Source organism: Muntiacus reevesi, chromosome 1, assembly GCF_963930625.1.
Source record: "Muntiacus reevesi chromosome 1, mMunRee1.1, whole genome shotgun sequence".
NCBI classification, from domain to species: Eukaryota; Metazoa; Chordata; class Mammalia; order Artiodactyla; family Cervidae; genus Muntiacus; species Muntiacus reevesi.
In genome coordinates this window covers 22,134,784-22,152,863 of record NC_089249.1, presented here as the reverse complement: position 1 = coordinate 22,152,863, position 18,080 = coordinate 22,134,784, and the positions used below count along the sequence as shown (strand labels likewise).

Sequence of the window (18,080 nt, the reverse complement as noted above, 5' to 3'; positions counted from 1 at the left end):
CAGTGGAAGTGACAAATAGATTCAAAGGATTAGATCTTATAGACAGAGTACCTGAAGAACTATGGACACAGGTTCATGGCATTGTACAGGAAGTAATGATCAAGACCATCCCTAAGAAAAAGAAATGCAAAAAGGCAAAATGGTTGTGTGAGGAGGCCTTACAAATAGCTCAGAAAGGAAGAGAAGCTAAAAGCAAAGGAGAAAAAGACAGAGATACCTATTTGAATGCAGAGTTCCAAAGAATAGCAAGGAGAGATAAGAAAGCCTTGCTCAGTGATCAGGGCAAAGAAATAGAGGAAAACAATAGAATGGAAAAGACTAGAGATCTCTTCAAGAAAATTAGTGATACCAAGGGAACATCTCATGCAAAGATGGTCACAATAAAAGATAGAGATGTTATGGACCTAACAGAAGCAGAAGACATTAAGAGGAGGTGGCAAGAATACACAGAAGAACAATAGAAAAAGATCTTCATGACCCAGGAAACCATGATGGTGTAATCACTCACCTAGAGCCAGACATCCCAGAATGCAAAGTCAAGTGGGCCTTAGAGAGCATCACTATGAACAAAGCTAGTGGAAGTGATGGAATTCCAGTTGAGATATTTCAAATCCTAAAAGGTGATTCTGTTAATGTACTCTACTCACATTGTAATATATTATTTTATATATATTTTATGTTACAGTAGTTCAGTTCAGTTCAGGAATATTCCAACAAATTTAGAAAACTCAGCAATGACCACAGGACTGGAAAAAGTATGTTTTCCCAAAGAAAGACATTGCCAAAGAATGTTCAAACTACCACACAATTGCACTCATCTCACATGCTAGCAAAGTAATGCTCAAAATTCTCCAAGCCAGGCTTCAACAGTACATGAACCGTGAACTTCCAGATATTCAAGCTGGATTTAGAAAAGGCAGAGGAACCAGAGATCAAATTGTCAACATTCACTGAATTATCAAAACAGCAAGAGAGTTCCAGAAAAACATCTTCTGCTTTATTGACTACACCAAAGCCTTTGAGTCTGTGGATCACAACAAACTGGAAAATTCTTCAAGAGATGGGAATATCAGACCACCTTATCTCCATCCTGAGAAATCTGTATGTAGTTCAAGAAGCAACAGTTAGAACTGGATATGGAATAACAGACTGGTTCCAAGTTGGGAAAGGAGTAATCAAGGCTGTGTATTGTCACCCTGCTTATTTAACTTATATGCAGAGTATATCATGCAAAATGCTGGACTGGATGAAGCACAAACTGGAATCAAGACTTCTGGGAGAAATATCAATAACCTCAGATACACAGATGACATCATCCTTATGGCAAAGTGAAGAACTAAAGAGCCTTTTGATGAAAGTGAAGGTAGGTGGAGAAGGGGACGACAGAGGTTGAGATGGTTGGGTGGCATCACCGACATGAGTTTGAGCAAACTCTGGGTGTTGGTGATGGACAGGGAAGCCTGGTGTGCAGTAGTCCATGGGGTCACAAAGAGTGAGACACGACTGAGCGACTGAAATGAACTGAACTGAACTGAACTGAACTGAACTGAACTACCTAAACATAAGATGTATATAAAGTAATATATTACAAATCATTCCTTTTCTATATTCATCCAGTTTCTACCATTTTTGCCAATAGGCAATGACTATTATTGGGCTCCTCAGGTGGTTTTAGGTATAAAGAATCCAGTTGCCAACGCAAGAGATGTAACAGACAGATGCAAGTTCCATCCCTGAGTCAGAAAGATCCCCTGGAGGAGGGCATGACAACCCACCCCAGTATTCTTTCCTGGAGGATCTCATGGACAGAGGACCCTGATGGACTACAGTCCATGGGGTCACAAAGGGTCCAACATGACTGGGCAGCTAAGCACATTGCCTGCGTGCATGCTAAGTTGCTTCAGTTGCGCTGACTCTTTGAGACTTATGGACTATAGCCTGCCAGGATCCTCTGTCCATGAGATTCTCCAGGAAAGAATACTGGGGTGGGTTATCATGCCCTCCTTCAAGGGATCTTCCCAACCTGGGGACTGAACCCTGGTCTTCCGCATTGCATTCTCTGCTGTCTGAGCCACCAGGGAAGCCCAAGCATACTGGAGTGGTAACCTATCCCATCTCCAGGGGATCTTCCTGACCCAGGAATCCAACTAGGGCTCCTTGCATTACAGGCAGATTCTTTACCAGTTGAGCTACCAGGGACACATGCAATAACTATTATTAAATTTTTATGTCTCCTTATAAAGACCTTTATTGCATATATAACTCAATGTGAATATATATTTTTCTTTCCCATTTTAGAAGTAGAGGTATAGGGTATACACTGTCTTTCAATGTGATTTTTCCTACATTGGAGATATTTAAATGTTAGGTGAAGTGCTGATTGGCTTACCACATTTTTAACATGCAATGAGATGAGCTCTAAAGTGAAAACTAATTTTTTGCACAAAATAAAGATACAACTTTATTGTTTTCTTTGTCATTCAATTTGAAATTAAAAAAAAAAAACCTGCTAATTCCTGATAAAAATATTAATCCTACTTGTATAGAAATAATTAGTAATACATTTATACCTGATATGTGTCTCCTTTTTCAACTTCATAAGATTATTAACAATAATTTTAAAATATTATTATTTCTGGCTTATTTCACATATGAATTTGTGCTAAACACTCAATAATTTTTAATTTATTTTGTACACAGAAAGTAGTTAATGGCAACAAATACAACCAAACATATCAATAAAGTACATCATTGCATTGTTTTTTTCCCTTCTGGGAGATTTGTACTAACATACATTCTTTCACTTGACCTTATATGAAAATATGCTAAGCTAATTATTCAACAAATATTTAGTGAGGGCATATGACTACATTACAATTTCATTCCTTTCTACTTTCTAGAAAACTCTATAATTTCTGTGTGAATTTTTTAAAATTAAAGATATGTGAGTAGGAAAAGACAATTTCTTAAGCAAATTTCAACCCTTTTTTTTCACTTTTATTAATTTGAGGATATAAAAATGTTTAATAATTTCTCAAAAGCTAAAGAGAATTTTTAATTAAATACTACATTAACCTAAAAGATGATACTAATGCATACTGAGAACTTTGGTTCCGTATTCAAGAAACTTAGGTTTCATCACTATCTTCACAACAAAAAAGTCATAAGTAGTGTCTAGAATAGTGTGTGGCTCAGTGTTCCAGTTAAAGAGAAACATCATTTGACTAGAATAATTTAATAATATATGTTATTATCCTCATACTTCGTCATACTTCCAGAACACTGAAATGAAAATGTCTGTAGCCATGGCAGATAAAATAAAGGCATCCTTAAAGATGGCTGCATCCTAATTACAAGACCTGAGTATGCTACCTACATGGCAAAAAAGGACTTTGCAGATGTGATTAAGCTTATAAACCTTGGGATGGAAAGCTTATCCTCGATTGCTCACATGGGCTCAATCTACACCAAGGAATTCCGGTGACTGCGAAAATCTGGAAAAGGAAAGGAAATGCATCATCCCTACAGCCTCTAGAAAGGAGCAGAGTCCTGCCAAGACCTTGATTTCAGTCCAATAAGATCTATGTTGGACTTCTAACCTACAGAAGTATGACGTAATAAATTTGTGTTAAGACACTGTATTTGTGGTAAGTTTTACAGGAGAAATAAAATAGTAATACCTGAAGCATATGGGAGAATTGAAAATAAAACTGAAGAGTTCATTTACATTTACAAAAAAAACAGTTTATGTTCTATAAACAGTCAAAAATTGAAGCTTCCATGAGGAATCCTTACTATGTTTTTAAGGACCAATTATGAAACACAAAATTTAAGAATGTTAAAAAGAAAATCCACTCTCAGTCACCTATAAAATTATACTAATTTTTATACTTCATTTAGGGGTTACCTACCTCTGATCCTAAATATATGAACAGAATGTATGTCAAAAAAATTTTTATGGTAACATTTTTCACATTCCTAGTACTCAGAGTATGTCAAACACAGAGTAGGTAATCAGCAAATAGTTGTTGAATAAATAAAAGAAGGATAATAGAAGATTGGAGAATCAAGAGAAATAACCTAACAATTAGTGTTATCCACATTTTATAATTCTAGAAAAAATTCAGTAAAAATTCCCTCTTCACCACTGTTATTCCTGTAAGAATATAAGTAATAAGGTAAAAAGTGATATGAAATCAATAAAGCCCCAATGTGCCTTTGAAATATAATCTAGTTTGTTCCTTAATAGAGAATCACAGTGGAGACCATGAAATAAAAACCCAAAAGTTAAAATGTTTTGATGATGTAATGCAATAAACTGACAATATAAATTTTTATTTAATTTATCTGTAAAATTTATAATGAAAATGTGTTGACCTCAAATACGAGTGTACTACAGAAGGAGCTATTTCGATTTTAACAGTTTTCTTATTTTTTAAATAACCTCTGTCTCTGTCTAAAACTTCAACACTTTAAGTTTATAATTTGTGATAAAATTTTTGTAAAACATGTTAAATACATAAGGACAGCCTGGCAGTAAAAAATTAAATACCTTCATTTAATAACTAATAAATGAAAAAAAAAGGAGCACTCTAACCTTCTAGGAGACCAGTTCCCTAATTCTGTTTCTCCAGTTCTATTCTGGACAAATATTCTCGAATATAAAAGAAATTTCTGTAAAAAGAATGCAACAATTTTTAGTATAACAAAATTTATGCCTAATTTAAATGTCCAACAATAAAAGATTCATTAGAGAAAATGGATCATATCTTGAACATCATGTACTAAAACAAATATCATCTGAAAAAAAGCATGGAAAAGTTTAAACTTATATTGACTTTAATTATTTTCATACATTTATAGAAAAACAAATAGAAAATAATATGCCAAGTCTTCACATATTAATTCATGGCATTATAGACTATTTAATTGCACATTTTTAATCTATTTTTCAAATTTTGATATTAAATTATTTTATAATCAGAAAAATCATTTTACAATGAAAAAGACAAGTTCTAATGTAAACAATTCCAGTTGAGTTATTTCAAATCCTAAAAGATGATGCTGTGAAAGTGCTGCACTCAGTATGCCAACAAATTTGGAAAACTCAGCAGTGACCACAGGAATGGAAAAGGTCAGTTTTCATTCCAATACCAAAGAAAGGCAATGCCAAAGAATGCTCAAACTACTGCACAATTGCATTCATCTCACACACTAGTAAAGTAATGCTCAAAATTTTCCAAGCCAGGCTTCAACAATACATGAACCGTGAAATTTCAGATGTCCAGGTTGGTTTTAGAAAAGGCAGAGGAACTAGAAATCAAATTGCCAGCATCTGCTGGATCATCAAAAAATCAAGAGAGTTCCAGTAAGACATCTATTTCTGTTTATCGACTATGCCAAAGCCTTTGACTGTGTGGATCACAATAAACTGTGGACAATTCTGAGAGATGGGAATACCAGACCACCTGACCTGACTCCTCAGAAATCTGCATGCAGGTCAGGAAGCAACAGTTGGACATGGAAGAACAGACTGTTTCCAAATAGGAAAAGGAGTACATCAAGTCTGTATATTGTCACCCTGCTTATTTAACTTATATGCAGAGAACTTACTTAACTTACATCATGAGAAATGATGGGCTGGAGGAAGCACAAGCTGGAGTCAAGATTGCTGGGAGAAATATCAATAACCTCAGATATGCAGATGACACCACCCTTATGGCAGAAAGTGAAGAACTAATGAGCCTCTTGATGAGAGTGAAAAAGTTGGCTTAAAGCTCAACATTCAGAAAACTAAGATCATGGCATCCGGTCCCATCACTTCATGGCAAATAGATGGGGAAACAATGGAAACAGTGGCAGACTTCGTTTTGGAGGGCTCCAAAATCACTGCAGATGGTGATTATAGCCATGAAATTAAAAGACACTTACTCCTTGGAAGGAAAGTTATGACCAACCTGGACAGCAGAGACATTACTTTGTCAATATATTAAAAAGCAGAGACATTACTTTGTCAGTAAAGATCTATCTAGTTAAGGCTATGGTTTTTCCAGTAGCCATGTATGGATGTGAGATTTGGATTATAAAGAAACCTGAGCGTCGAAGAACTGGTGCTTTTAAACTGTGGTGTTGGAGAAGACTCCTGAGAGTCCCTTGGACTGCAGGGATATCAGTCCTGGGTGTTCACGGAAGGACTGATGTTGAAGCTGAAACTGAAGACCCTGATGCTGGGAAAGATTGAAGGCAGGAGGAGAAGGGGATGACAGAGGATGAGATGGTTGGATGGCATCACCGACTCAATGGACATTAACTTGGGTAATCTCCAGGAGTTGGTGATGGACAGGGAGGCCTGGGGTGCTGCAATCCATGGGGTTGCAAAGAGTCAGACACAAGTGAGCGACTGAACTGAACTGAACAGAATGTAAACAATCACCTCCTCATCATTTGCCATTTCAAATGGTATAATTTTACTAATTTCACAAAAGCTTCTGAAGGAGTGGGCAGTTTTAAGCCAAATCAAGGCCTTTCCAAATGGCATCAAAGTACATTTTAGGTTAAACCTGAGGAATGAAATCATCTTAAATAATTAAAATCAATAATAACTATTTGGAAATTGACTGTAGAGAATAAGTTAAAGATAAATTTTTACAAGTGAAAGGCCTACTATTTTGGTCAAATTATAAGAATTGTCCAGTATAGTGAAGTAATGATCTTCCTCAAAACAAGAAGTGTAGAAACAAAGGTTAGACATTGAAAGAAAAGATTTTTATGTATACAATCACTAATATTACCTAGATAGTGTAAAGTGCCTGAATTATGTATGTATATATGTAATTCATACTCTGTTTGCAGGTATTTAGGACAAAATTTCCCTAACCTTTTGGAACTAATCTGGGTGAAAATTAGTTTTATATATCACTGCAGGTCAAATAAAAGAAATATATTGGTGGAATTATAACTTACTGTGGTAGCACAATGAATATCTTTCCATACTGTGGCTTCTCTGGAGAGATCAGAGGCTTCAAACAAATTATCAAAAATCACTTCCCCAATCATGTCATGTCTAGAAAATCTGTCAAAATCATACACACTGAAATGTAGTTTTCTGTTGCTTAGTTGATCATATGCTACAGGAAACTGAAAAGTTTCATCAAACAGAGGATTTAAAGTCTTTCTGTGCACACGAGTCTGAAATTTCTTTTTCCTATCTGGAAGAAGATACATCTTCACATAAGGGTCAGAAGTTCCCATGAAGTCTTTAGCAGGGAGATCTAAGGCTTTGATAATTTTCACCACTAGAAGTTCATTTTCATAATCATACTGGAGGGTGAAATTAAGCTTCCCACAGGTTTTGACATCTTCTTTCCTGTCGTCCTCAGAGTCCACTGATTTCTGTTTGTAGAGTTCTGGTTTTATTCTCCCAATGCTGGTGGTTGTTTCTCCTCTTTGTAAAATGGGTTCTGTGCCCATGCCCAAATCAACACTGGAAACCTGCATTTGCCTTGGTAGGTGTCTTCTGAAGGAATTGTGTCTGCATACATATATATACATATATATACACACAGAAAATCATTTAGGTAGATTGTTTTGATAATAATGTTATATACAGTGGCATATAAACTCTTCCCCACACCCATGATAATGAAGTATTTTATCGACAGCAATAAACAGATGGACACACACACACAAACACATACACACACAGTACTTTTGAAAAACCAGGGATGAAGTATTCAAAGAGAAAATCTCCTAAAATTATAAAAACACCTAAAACACACAAATGCACAATTTACAAGTTCTTGGTATTTTTACTTACCATCATAAGCACAATCACAAAGAAAGAGGATTGCCAAAAAAGTTCAATATTACACAAAATGCTATAAATGTTATCAGTTACCTGGGTGCATCAAGATGTAAACATTATGTAAACAAATCATTCAGATGACTGGTTTCTTTTCATCTGGATATTTTGGTCCTATGAATATCCATTTTAGTGTCAATATTAAAGGCATAAGTCCACATGTTCTTACATGATGTTATTTCTAACATTTAACCAAATTAATGTTTGCTTTTCAAAAAAATACATAATTATGACAGCCAAAATGAGTACATTTTACTTTTTTCAACATAGAGTGGCTTCAGAAACTCTTAAGGATTGAAAGATTGTAGAATTTTAGAATTTGGGGTTAAATAATAGTTCTTAAAATTCAAACTGAATTTCATATACTCACTGTTACTGTTTATCTCATCAACATTTCCAGAACATTAAATATATATATATATATATATATATATATATATATATCTCAGTTAACTAATTGTTGTCTAACTGTGACTTGCATTAAGATCTGATTCTCTTATACTTTCTCCATGATTTCTAGCATGAGCTATGTCAACTTAAGTGTTCCCTCAAGATATAGTTCCAGGTTTTCTGTTCTTTTTTCAGTCACTCCATTAGACTAATAATCAATTCCTGGGCTATAATTACTATCTTAAATCTGATGATTCCCAGAGATTCCTGAGATATAGATATATCTCATATAGACAAAAATTTAGTTCCATATCTCGTTATCTTCAAGGGAGATTTCTAAACAAATGTCCAAATTTTGCCCTAAAGTCAAGCAAATCCTTTATTTTCTCTATTTTGCTTTCAAATCTGTTATCTCTTCTATAATCTCTTATAATAGGTCTAACAGTTTTATCAATCATTTATGCTTGGAATGCTATAGTATGCTTTGAATCACCTTTCCTTTAATTCATGGACTTTGCTCAATTTTCTAAGTCCTGTGGATCTACTGCTTTGAGACATCTCATATAACTGTCCATTCTGCTTCATTTCCATTGCTATTCGGTCCAGAATCTCATCACCTCATACTTTGCTTTCTACAGTAGCCTTCAGTTTGGCTTTCCTTCTTTCAGCTTTCTCTTACACTCAATAGCTCTCCAGCGCTTACGTCAAAACCTTTACTCATGTCGTTATATCTTTTTCCACTTGATCATAATTGGAAAATTATTTCTATACAAAGACAAACTAGGACTACTTTATCTCAGATGAGGGAATTTGCTCCTAATTAAACTATACTGAATTCAAAACTAAAATAATTCAGTATTTTAGTTTCAGTATTTGAGTTTAAATATAAAAGTCTTTACTGACTCAGTTAAAGCTTGAAGTGATCTGTTTCTTCAGATTGATCCCATTTTAATGCGTTGAACACACTATAAAATGTATTTTAATATTTACTCTATTCCAGATATATAAGATCAGGGGCTTAAATTAGGGTCACAAATCATTCCTTTTAAGAATTTTAAAAGGAATACAGGTAGAATATATTGCTGTAAATTATTAAATAGATCTAGTATAGCCCACTTTATACATTCAGCATTCTTAAGAGATTTGGAATACTTACTAAACAATCTAATGCTTCTGCCATAATCACTTTCACTTATGCAAAAATTTAATTTTTTTTATTTTTGCAAGCAAGAAACCCCACAAAAATTGTTTTCTTATTTTTTATAAATTGATCCATACTTTCACCTCCATTATGCTTTTCAATAAAATTTAATCTTCTGTCCTCCTCCTAAAAAAAATCAATAATTTATTTCTTATGTCACCGAATATAACTGTGCAGCTGTAAGCCCCTTCTAACAGGAATCAAAAAGTATTAAGATTTTCATTCTAGTAAGCCAGTACCCTAATTATAGAGTAAATAGTGCCTGTTCTAAGTCAGAGTTTAGCTAGTCAGCTAGGAGAAGCTTTAATTATTACAATGTTAAAGCATTGTCATGACAACACAGATCTTTACCTTATTCCATTTTTTTTTTTCTCCTTTGGAAATGACAGTGGTAAGTGGCTATTTAGTCTCACACAAGTATCCAACCAATTAAAGTACAGGCCATTAGACTGCTACAGACCCCACTGTTAACCTTCAAACCTAAGAAGACAACATATAAATACTTCTCCAGATGGAGAAGGAAAAATTCTACCCACCTTACCTGGAACATCCAAGGGTAGCTACTAAATGTAGTCAATATCACATAATGTTACAGGAATAAATGTATTAATATGGCAATTGTAAAATATTATTTTACCAACAGTTCTTTTCTTTCAAACAAAATCAGAGAACAGAAGTTGAATATGTATGGACAGAATCTCTTTGGATGACATGTGAGTAGAGTCCTGGAATCCCACTGGAAACCGTGCCAATATTTCCCACTATCCAAGTGAAAGCACTTGAAGAGGATTACATAAAGATGAGATTTAAAAAGTGCTGCACTTGAAATCAGACAATAGTGTGGTCCCAGGTTTCCCATGAAGTGAGCAACTTTGGACAAGCCCTTCACCTTTTGAACTTTATTTTCTTCATCCATGCTGCCATGCTGCTGCTCAGTTGCTTCAGTCATGTCCGACTCTGAGAACATATGGACTGTCACCCGCCAGGATCCTCTGTCCATGGGGTTCTCCAGGCAAGAATACTGGTGTAGGTTGCCATTTCCTTCTCCAGGGAACCCCAACCCAGGTATCGAACCCCTGTCTCTTGCAATGTATTGTTCTTCATCCTGCTCACAGCACCAATTGTCTTGCTCTATCTCACTGTGCACACTGTTTGCTGAAACCATGGTAAGCAAGGTGTGAGCTAAGAGACTGGAAGAAAATGTGAGTCTAGGAACTGCAGACCTGTTTATTCTCTCCTGGCTGGTGCAGCAGCCATAACAGACACAGCATAACTGCACACAACCTTTCTTTCTTGTCTTCCTTTACCACTTTCACATCAATCCCCCTGAATACACCACTCCAGGTTCCAAAAAGTTCAAGTCAACAGATCATATCCACAATGTTGTAAAGTAATGACCTTCCAATTAAAATAAATAAATTTATATTAAAAAAAAAAAAAAACAGATCATATCCCCATTACCACTTATCGTGAGGCATTTTCAGTTCAGTCACTCCATCATGTCAGACTCTTTGTGATGCCATGAACTGCAGCACTGTGAGCCATATACCAATACTCAAATCACTTCTTTTAAAATCTTCATTATTTTAATCTCTTCGTTCACTAACTCTCTTTGACAGTGCTTTTGCTTTAATACCTAACAATGCACAAATTTATTCCAACTACTTGGCCTTTCAGTTCAGTTCAGTCACTCAGTCATGTCTGACTCTTTGTGACTCCGTGGACTGTTGCACACCAGGCTTCCCTGTCCAGCACCAACACCTGGAGCTTGCTTAAGTTCACGTTCATTGAGTTCATGATGCCATCTAACTATCTCATCCTCTGTCACCTCCATCTCCTCCTGCTGTCAATATTTCCCACCATCAGAGTCTTTTCCAATGAGTCAGTTCTTTGCATCAGGTGGCTGAAGTGTTGGAGCTGCAGCTTCAGCACCAGTCCTTCCAGGGACTATTCAGAGTCGATTTCCTTTAGGATTGACTGGTTTGATCTCCTTACTACTCAAGGAACTCTCAAGAATCTTGTCCAGCGCTACAACTTGAAAGCATTAATTCTTCAGTGCTCAGCATTTTTATGGTCCAACTTTCATACCTGTACATGACTATTGGGAAAACCATAGCTTTGAGTATAGGGACTTTGTCAGCAAAGTGATGTCTCTGCTTTTAAATATGCTGGCTAGGTTTGTCATAGCTTTTCTTCCAAGGAGCAAACATCTTTGAATTTCATGATGGCAATCACAATCCATAGAGATGTTGGAGCCCAAGAAAATAAAGTATGTCTCTGTTTCCATGTTTTCCCCATTTATTAGTCATGAAGTGATGGGACCAAGATGCCATGAGCTTAGTTTTCTAAATGTTGAGTTTTAAGCCCACATTTTTGCTCTCCTTTTTCACCTTTATCGAGGCCCTTTAGTTCCATTTAGCTTTCTGCCATTAGGGTGGTGTCATCTACATATTTGAAGTTATTGATATTTCTCCCCAAAACCTTGATTCCAGCTTGTATTTCATCCAGCCTGGCGTTTCACATCAGGTGCTCTGCATATTAGTTAAATTGGTAGGGTGAAAATATACAGCCTTGATGCACCACTCCTTTCAAAATTTTGAATCAGCCCATTGTACCACGTCTGGTGCTAACTGTTTCTTCTTGGCCTGCATACAAGTTGTTCAGGAGGTAGGTAAGGTGGTCTTTTATTCCCATTTATTTAGGAATTTTCCACAATTTGTTGTGATCCATGCAGTGAAAGGTTTTATTATAGTCAGTGAAGGAGAAGTAGATGTGTTCCTGGCATTTGCTTGCATTTTCTATGATCCAGTGGATGTGGGCAATTTGATCTTTGGTTCCTCTGCCTTTTCTAAATACAGCTTGAGCATTCGGAAGTTCTCAGTTTACATATTGTTGAAGCCTCAGTTTAGTTCAGTCACTCAGTCATGTCCAACCCTTTGCAACCCCATGAACCGCAGCACGCCAAGTCTCCCTGTCCAGCACAAACTCCCGGAGTCCACCCAAACCCATGTTCATTGAGTCAGTGATGCCATCCAACCACCTCATCTTCTGTAGTTCCCTTCTCCTCCTGCCCTCAATCTTTCCTAGCATCAGGGTCTTTTCCAATGAGTCAGCTCTTCACATCAAGTGGCCAAAGTATTGGAGTTTCAGCTTCAACATCAGTCCTTCCAATGAACACCCAGGACTGATCTCCTTTAGGATGGACTGGTTGGATCTCCTAGCAGTTCAAGGGACTCTCAGGAGTCCTCTTCAACACCACAGTTCAATAGCATCAATTCTTCGGTGCTCAGCTATCTTTATAGTCCAACTCTCACATCCATACATGACTACTGGAAAAAACCATAGCCTTGACCAGATGGATCTTTGTTGGCAAAGGAATGTCTCTGCTTTTTAATATGCTGTCTAGGTTGGTCATAACTTTCCTTCCAAGGAGTAAGCATCTTTTAATTTCATGACTGCAATCACCATCTTCAGTGATTTTGGAGCGCAGAAAAATAAAGTCAGCCAATTTCAAATGTTTCCCCATCTATTTGCCATGAAGTGATGGGACCAGATGCCATGATCTTAGTTTTCTGAATGTTGAGCTTTAAGCTAACTTTTTCACTTTCCTCTTTCACTTTCATCAAGAGGCTCTTTAGCTCTTCTTCACTTTCTGCCAAAAGGTGCTGTCATCTGCATATCTGAGATTATTGATATTTCTCCTGGCAATCTTGATTCCAGCTTATTCTTCCTCCAGCCCAGAATTTCTCATGATGTAATCTGCATATAGTTAAATAAGCAGGGTGACAATATAAAACCTTGACATACTCCTTTTCCTATTTGGAACCAGTCTTTTGTTCCATGTCCAGTTCTAACTGTTGCTTACTGACCTGCATACAGGTTTCTCAAGAGGCAGGTCAGGTGGTCTGGTAGTCCCATCTCTTTCAGAATTTTCCACAGTTTATTGTGATCCACACAGTCAAAGGCTTTGGCATAGTCAGTAAAGCAGAAATAGACATTTTCCTGGAACTCTCTTCCTTTTTCAATAATCCAACGGATGTTGGCAATTTGATCTCTGGTTCCTCTGCCTTTTCTAAAACCAGCTTGAATATCGGGAAGTTCATGGTTCATGTATTGCTGAAGCCTTGCTTGGAGAATTTTTTTTCATTTATTTTTTTAGTTGGAGACTAATTACTTTACAATATTGTAGTGGGTTTTGCCATACATTGATATGAATCAGCCATGGATTTACATGTATTCCCCATCCTGATCCTCCCTCCCACCTCCCTCTCTACCCAATTGCTCTGGGTCTTCCCAATGCACCAGGCCCAAGCACTTGTCTCCTGCATCCAAACTGGGCTGGTGAAACATGTATATTATCTATAGTGCTTGGAGAATTTTAAGCATCACTTTACTAGCATGTCAGATTAGTACAATTGTGCGGTAATTTGAACATTCTTTGGCATTGCCTTTCTTTGGGATTGGAATGAAAGCTGACCTTTTCCAGTCCTGTAGCCACCGCTGTTTTCCAAATTTGTTGGCATATTGAGTGCAGCAGTTTCACAGCATCATCTTTCAGGATTTGAAATAGCCCATCACATTCACTAGCTTTGTTTGCAGTGATGCTTCCTAAGGTCCACTTGACTTCACATTCCAGGATGTCTGGCTTTATGTGAGTGATCACACCATGATTATCTGGATCATCAAGATCTTTTTTGAACAGTTCTTCTGTGTATTCTTGCCACCTATACTTAATATCTTCTGCTTCTATTAGGTCCTTACCATTTCTGTCCTTTATTGAGCCCACCTTTGCCTGAAATGTTCCCTTGGTATCTCTAACTTTCTTGAAAAGATCTCTAGTCTTTCCCATTCAAGGCCTCCTCAGAGAGCCATTTTGCTTTTCTACATTTCTTTCTCTTGGGGATGGTCTTGATTCCTGTCTCTTGTACAATGTCATGAACCTCCTTCCTTAGTTCATCAAGCACTCTGTCTATAAATCTAGTCCATTAAATCTATTTCTCAATTCCACTGTATAGTCATAAGGGATTTGATTTAGGTCATACCTGAATGGCCTATTGGTTTTCTCCACTTTCTTCAATTTCAGTCTGAATTTGACAATAAGGAGTTCATGATCTGAGCCACAGTCAGCTCCCGGTCTTGTTTTTGCTGACTGTATAGAGCTTCTCCATCTTTTGCTGCAAAGAATATAATCAATCTGATTTCAATGTCGACCATCTGGTGATGTCCATGTGTAGAGTCTTCTCTTGTGTTGTTGGAAGAGGGTGTTTGCTATGACCAGTGTGTTCTTTTGGCAGAACTCTATTAGCATTTGCCCTGCTTCATTCTGTACTCCAAGACCAAATTTGCCCTGTTACTCCAGGTGTTTCTTGACTTCCTACTTTTGCATTTCAGTCCCCTATAATGAAAAGGACATCTTTTGGGGGTGTTAGTTCTAGAAGGCCTTGTAGGTCTTCATAGAACTGTTCAGCTTCAGCTTCTTCAGCATTACTGTTCGGGCCATAGACTTGGATTACCATGATATTGAAGGATTTGCCTTGGAAATGTACAGAGATCATTCTGTCGTTTTTGAGATTGCATCCAAGTACTGCATTTCAGACTGTTTTGTTGACTATGATGGCAACTCCATTTCTTCCAAGGGATTCCTGCCCACAGTAGTAGATATAATGGTCATCTGAGTTAAATTCACCCATTCCAGTCCATCTTAGTTCGCTGATTCCTAGAATGTCGATGTTCACTCATCATCTCCTGTTTGACCACTTCCAATTTGCCTTGATTCTTGGACCTAACATTCCAAGTTCCTATGCAATATTGCTCTTTACAGCATCAAACCTTGCTTCTGTCACTAGCTCCATCCCTAACTGGGTGTTGTTTTTGCTTTGTCTCCATCCCTTCATTCTTTATGAATTTATTTCTCCATTGATCTCCAGTAGCATATTGGGCACCTACCGACCTGGGGAGTTCATCTTTCAGTGTCCGATCTTTTTGCCTTTTCATACTGTTGCTTGAAGGATTTTGAGCATTACCTTGCTAGCATGTGAAATGATCCCAATTGTGCACTAGGTCCCTTCTTTATTAGATTCAATTCAATTCCATTGTTAATCATTAGAGTCACTCTCATGTATATATTCTCAATTTTCTTTGTGGTAGGGCAAAACCACAATTCTAGTTGAATTCAACTTTCCACCATTTCTACACCTGTACATGTATAAGTGAATAAGCTAAAGAAAAACATAAATAGCTTTCAATGTCCATTTTAAATTCATGACCAAATTCCTCATTAGACCCTAACACTGAACAGCAAAACATTCTCACTCTCCATTTCCACCTTCTCATTTATTCAAACTTGTATCACCATCCTTATTCCCAATCTCACTTCCCATTTCACTAACTTCCCATTTCACTATGGGGCCTTAATTCCCATTTCACTAATGAAGTTGAAGCAAAGAGCAGAAACCTTCCACCTTATCAACTCTGTTATCAGTATCTGTATATATATTCTACCTTTCTGATTGCTAAAAGATTAATCATCCATGCTGCTCAGTTCAGATTAATTGCTCAGTTATGTCCGACTCTTTGAGACCCCATGGACTACAGCACACCAGGTTTCCCTATCCATAACCAACACCTGGAGCTTGTTCAAACTCATGTTCATTGAGTTGGTGATCCCATCCAACCATCTCATCCTCTGTGTTCCCCTTCTCCTCCTGCCTTCAATCTTTCCCAACATCAGGGTCTTTTCCAATGAGTCTGTTATTCACATAAGTTGGCCAAAGTGTTGGAGTTTCAGCTTCACCATCAGTCCTTCCAATAAATATTCAGGACTGATTTCCTTTAGGCTTGACTGGTAGGATCTCCTTGCAGCTCAAGGGACTCTCAAGAGTCTTCGCCAACACCACAGCTCAAAAGCATCATGTCGTCAGCATTCAGCTTTCTTTATAATTCAACTCTCACATCCAAACATGTCTACTGGAAAAACCATAGCCTTGACTAGACGAAACTTTGTCAGCAAAGTAATGCCTCTGTTTTTTAATATACTGTCTAGGCTGGTCATAGCTTTTCTTTCAAGTAGCAAGTGTCTTTTAATTTCATGGCTGCAGTCACCATTTACAGTGACTTCGTAGCCGAAGAAAATAAAGTCTGACACTGTTTCCATTGTTTCCCCATCTTTGCCATGAAGTGATGGGACCAGATGTCATGATCTTAGTTTTCTGAATGTTGAGTTTTAAGTCAAATTTTTCACTCTCCTCTTTCACTTTCATCAAGAGGCTCTTTAGTTCTTCACTTTCTGCCATAAGGGTGGTGTCATCTGCGTATCTGAGGTTATTGATATTTCTCCCAGAAATCTTGATTCCAGCTTGTGCTTCATCAGCCTGGCATTTTGCATGATGTACTCTGCATATAAGTTAAATAAGCAGGGTGACAAAATGCAACCTTGACGTATTCCTTTCCTGATTTGTAACCAATTTGTTGTTCCATGTCTTGTTCCAACTCTTTATTCTTGCCCTGCATGCAGATTTCTCAGGAGGAAGATAAGGTTGTTATTTTTTTGATGATCCAATGGGTGTTGGCAATTTGCTCTCTGGTTCCTCTGCTTTTTTGAAATCCAGCTTGAACATTGGGAAGTTCATAGTTCATGTTCTGTTGAAGCCTAACTTCGAGAATTTTGTGCATTACTTTGCTAGTGTGTGAGATGAGTGCAATTGTGCAGTAGTTTGAACTTTCTTTGGCATTGTCTTTCTTTGGGATTGGAATGAAAGCTGACCTTTTCCAGTCCTGCGGCCACTGCTGAGTTTTCTCAATTTGCTGGCCTATGGAGTGCAGTACTTTAACAGCATCATCTTTTAGGATTTGATATATTTCAACTGGAATTCCATCACCTCCACTAGCTTTGTTCATAGTGATGCTTCCTAAGGCCCACTTGACATTCCAGAATGTCTGGCTCTAGGTGAGTGATCACACCCATGCTGTTATCTAAAGCTAGTTTGTCCACTTGTATACTAATTCCCATTTTCTGTCATGTCATTTTAAAGACTGCTCCTCTTTGATTCCAGCATTATTAACGCCCCTTTACTAGATTATTGCCATCAGCACAAGAGGATACTGTTATATCTTCTATCTTAAAGGAATTTTCCGAACAACCCACTCCTCTGTCTGTACTGCTGTTTCTTTAACATGTTTGCAGCCAAACTCCTTGAAAGAGTTGAGGATAGTTCGTACACTATCCAGTTTATTTCTTTCCATTCTATGTAAACACATGCTAATTAAACTTTCACACACCAATTCTGACATAATTGCTCTTGAAAACGTCCACAGTATCTCCTCCACATTACTAAACCCAGCTTAATACATGGTTCTTTACCTACTCTCTTCACTTGGCTTTCAAATTGTACTTTCCTGGTTTTCCTTCTACTTTACTAGTCTTTACTTCTCAGTCTACTGTATTTTTCCTGATGGCTTAATATTGAAGTACTTTGGGGATTCATCCCTTGTTTTCTCTTTCTTATATACATTCACCCCTTTGATAATATTATCCCCTGAGTTTGAACATCAGCTCTATATGGATTCACAAATTTCTCCAGAGTTCCAGAGTCATTATCTGGTTGCCCATTCAATTTTTCAACTAAGATT

The 18,080-nt window shown here is 37.1% G+C and overlaps 1 protein-coding gene across 1 annotated transcript in view; it reads right to left on the bottom strand.

The window, feature by feature from the left end:
- SYT10 (synaptotagmin 10) overlaps positions 1 to 18,080 on the bottom strand; it is a 103,137-nt gene that overhangs the window by 42,758 nt on the left and 42,299 nt on the right. Inside the window, exon 3 of the mRNA XM_065939601.1 lies at positions 6,964 to 7,531. Coding sequence (XP_065795673.1) covers positions 6,964 to 7,531 — 568 coding nt within the window. The remainder of the gene's footprint in view (positions 1 to 6,963; positions 7,532 to 18,080) is intronic.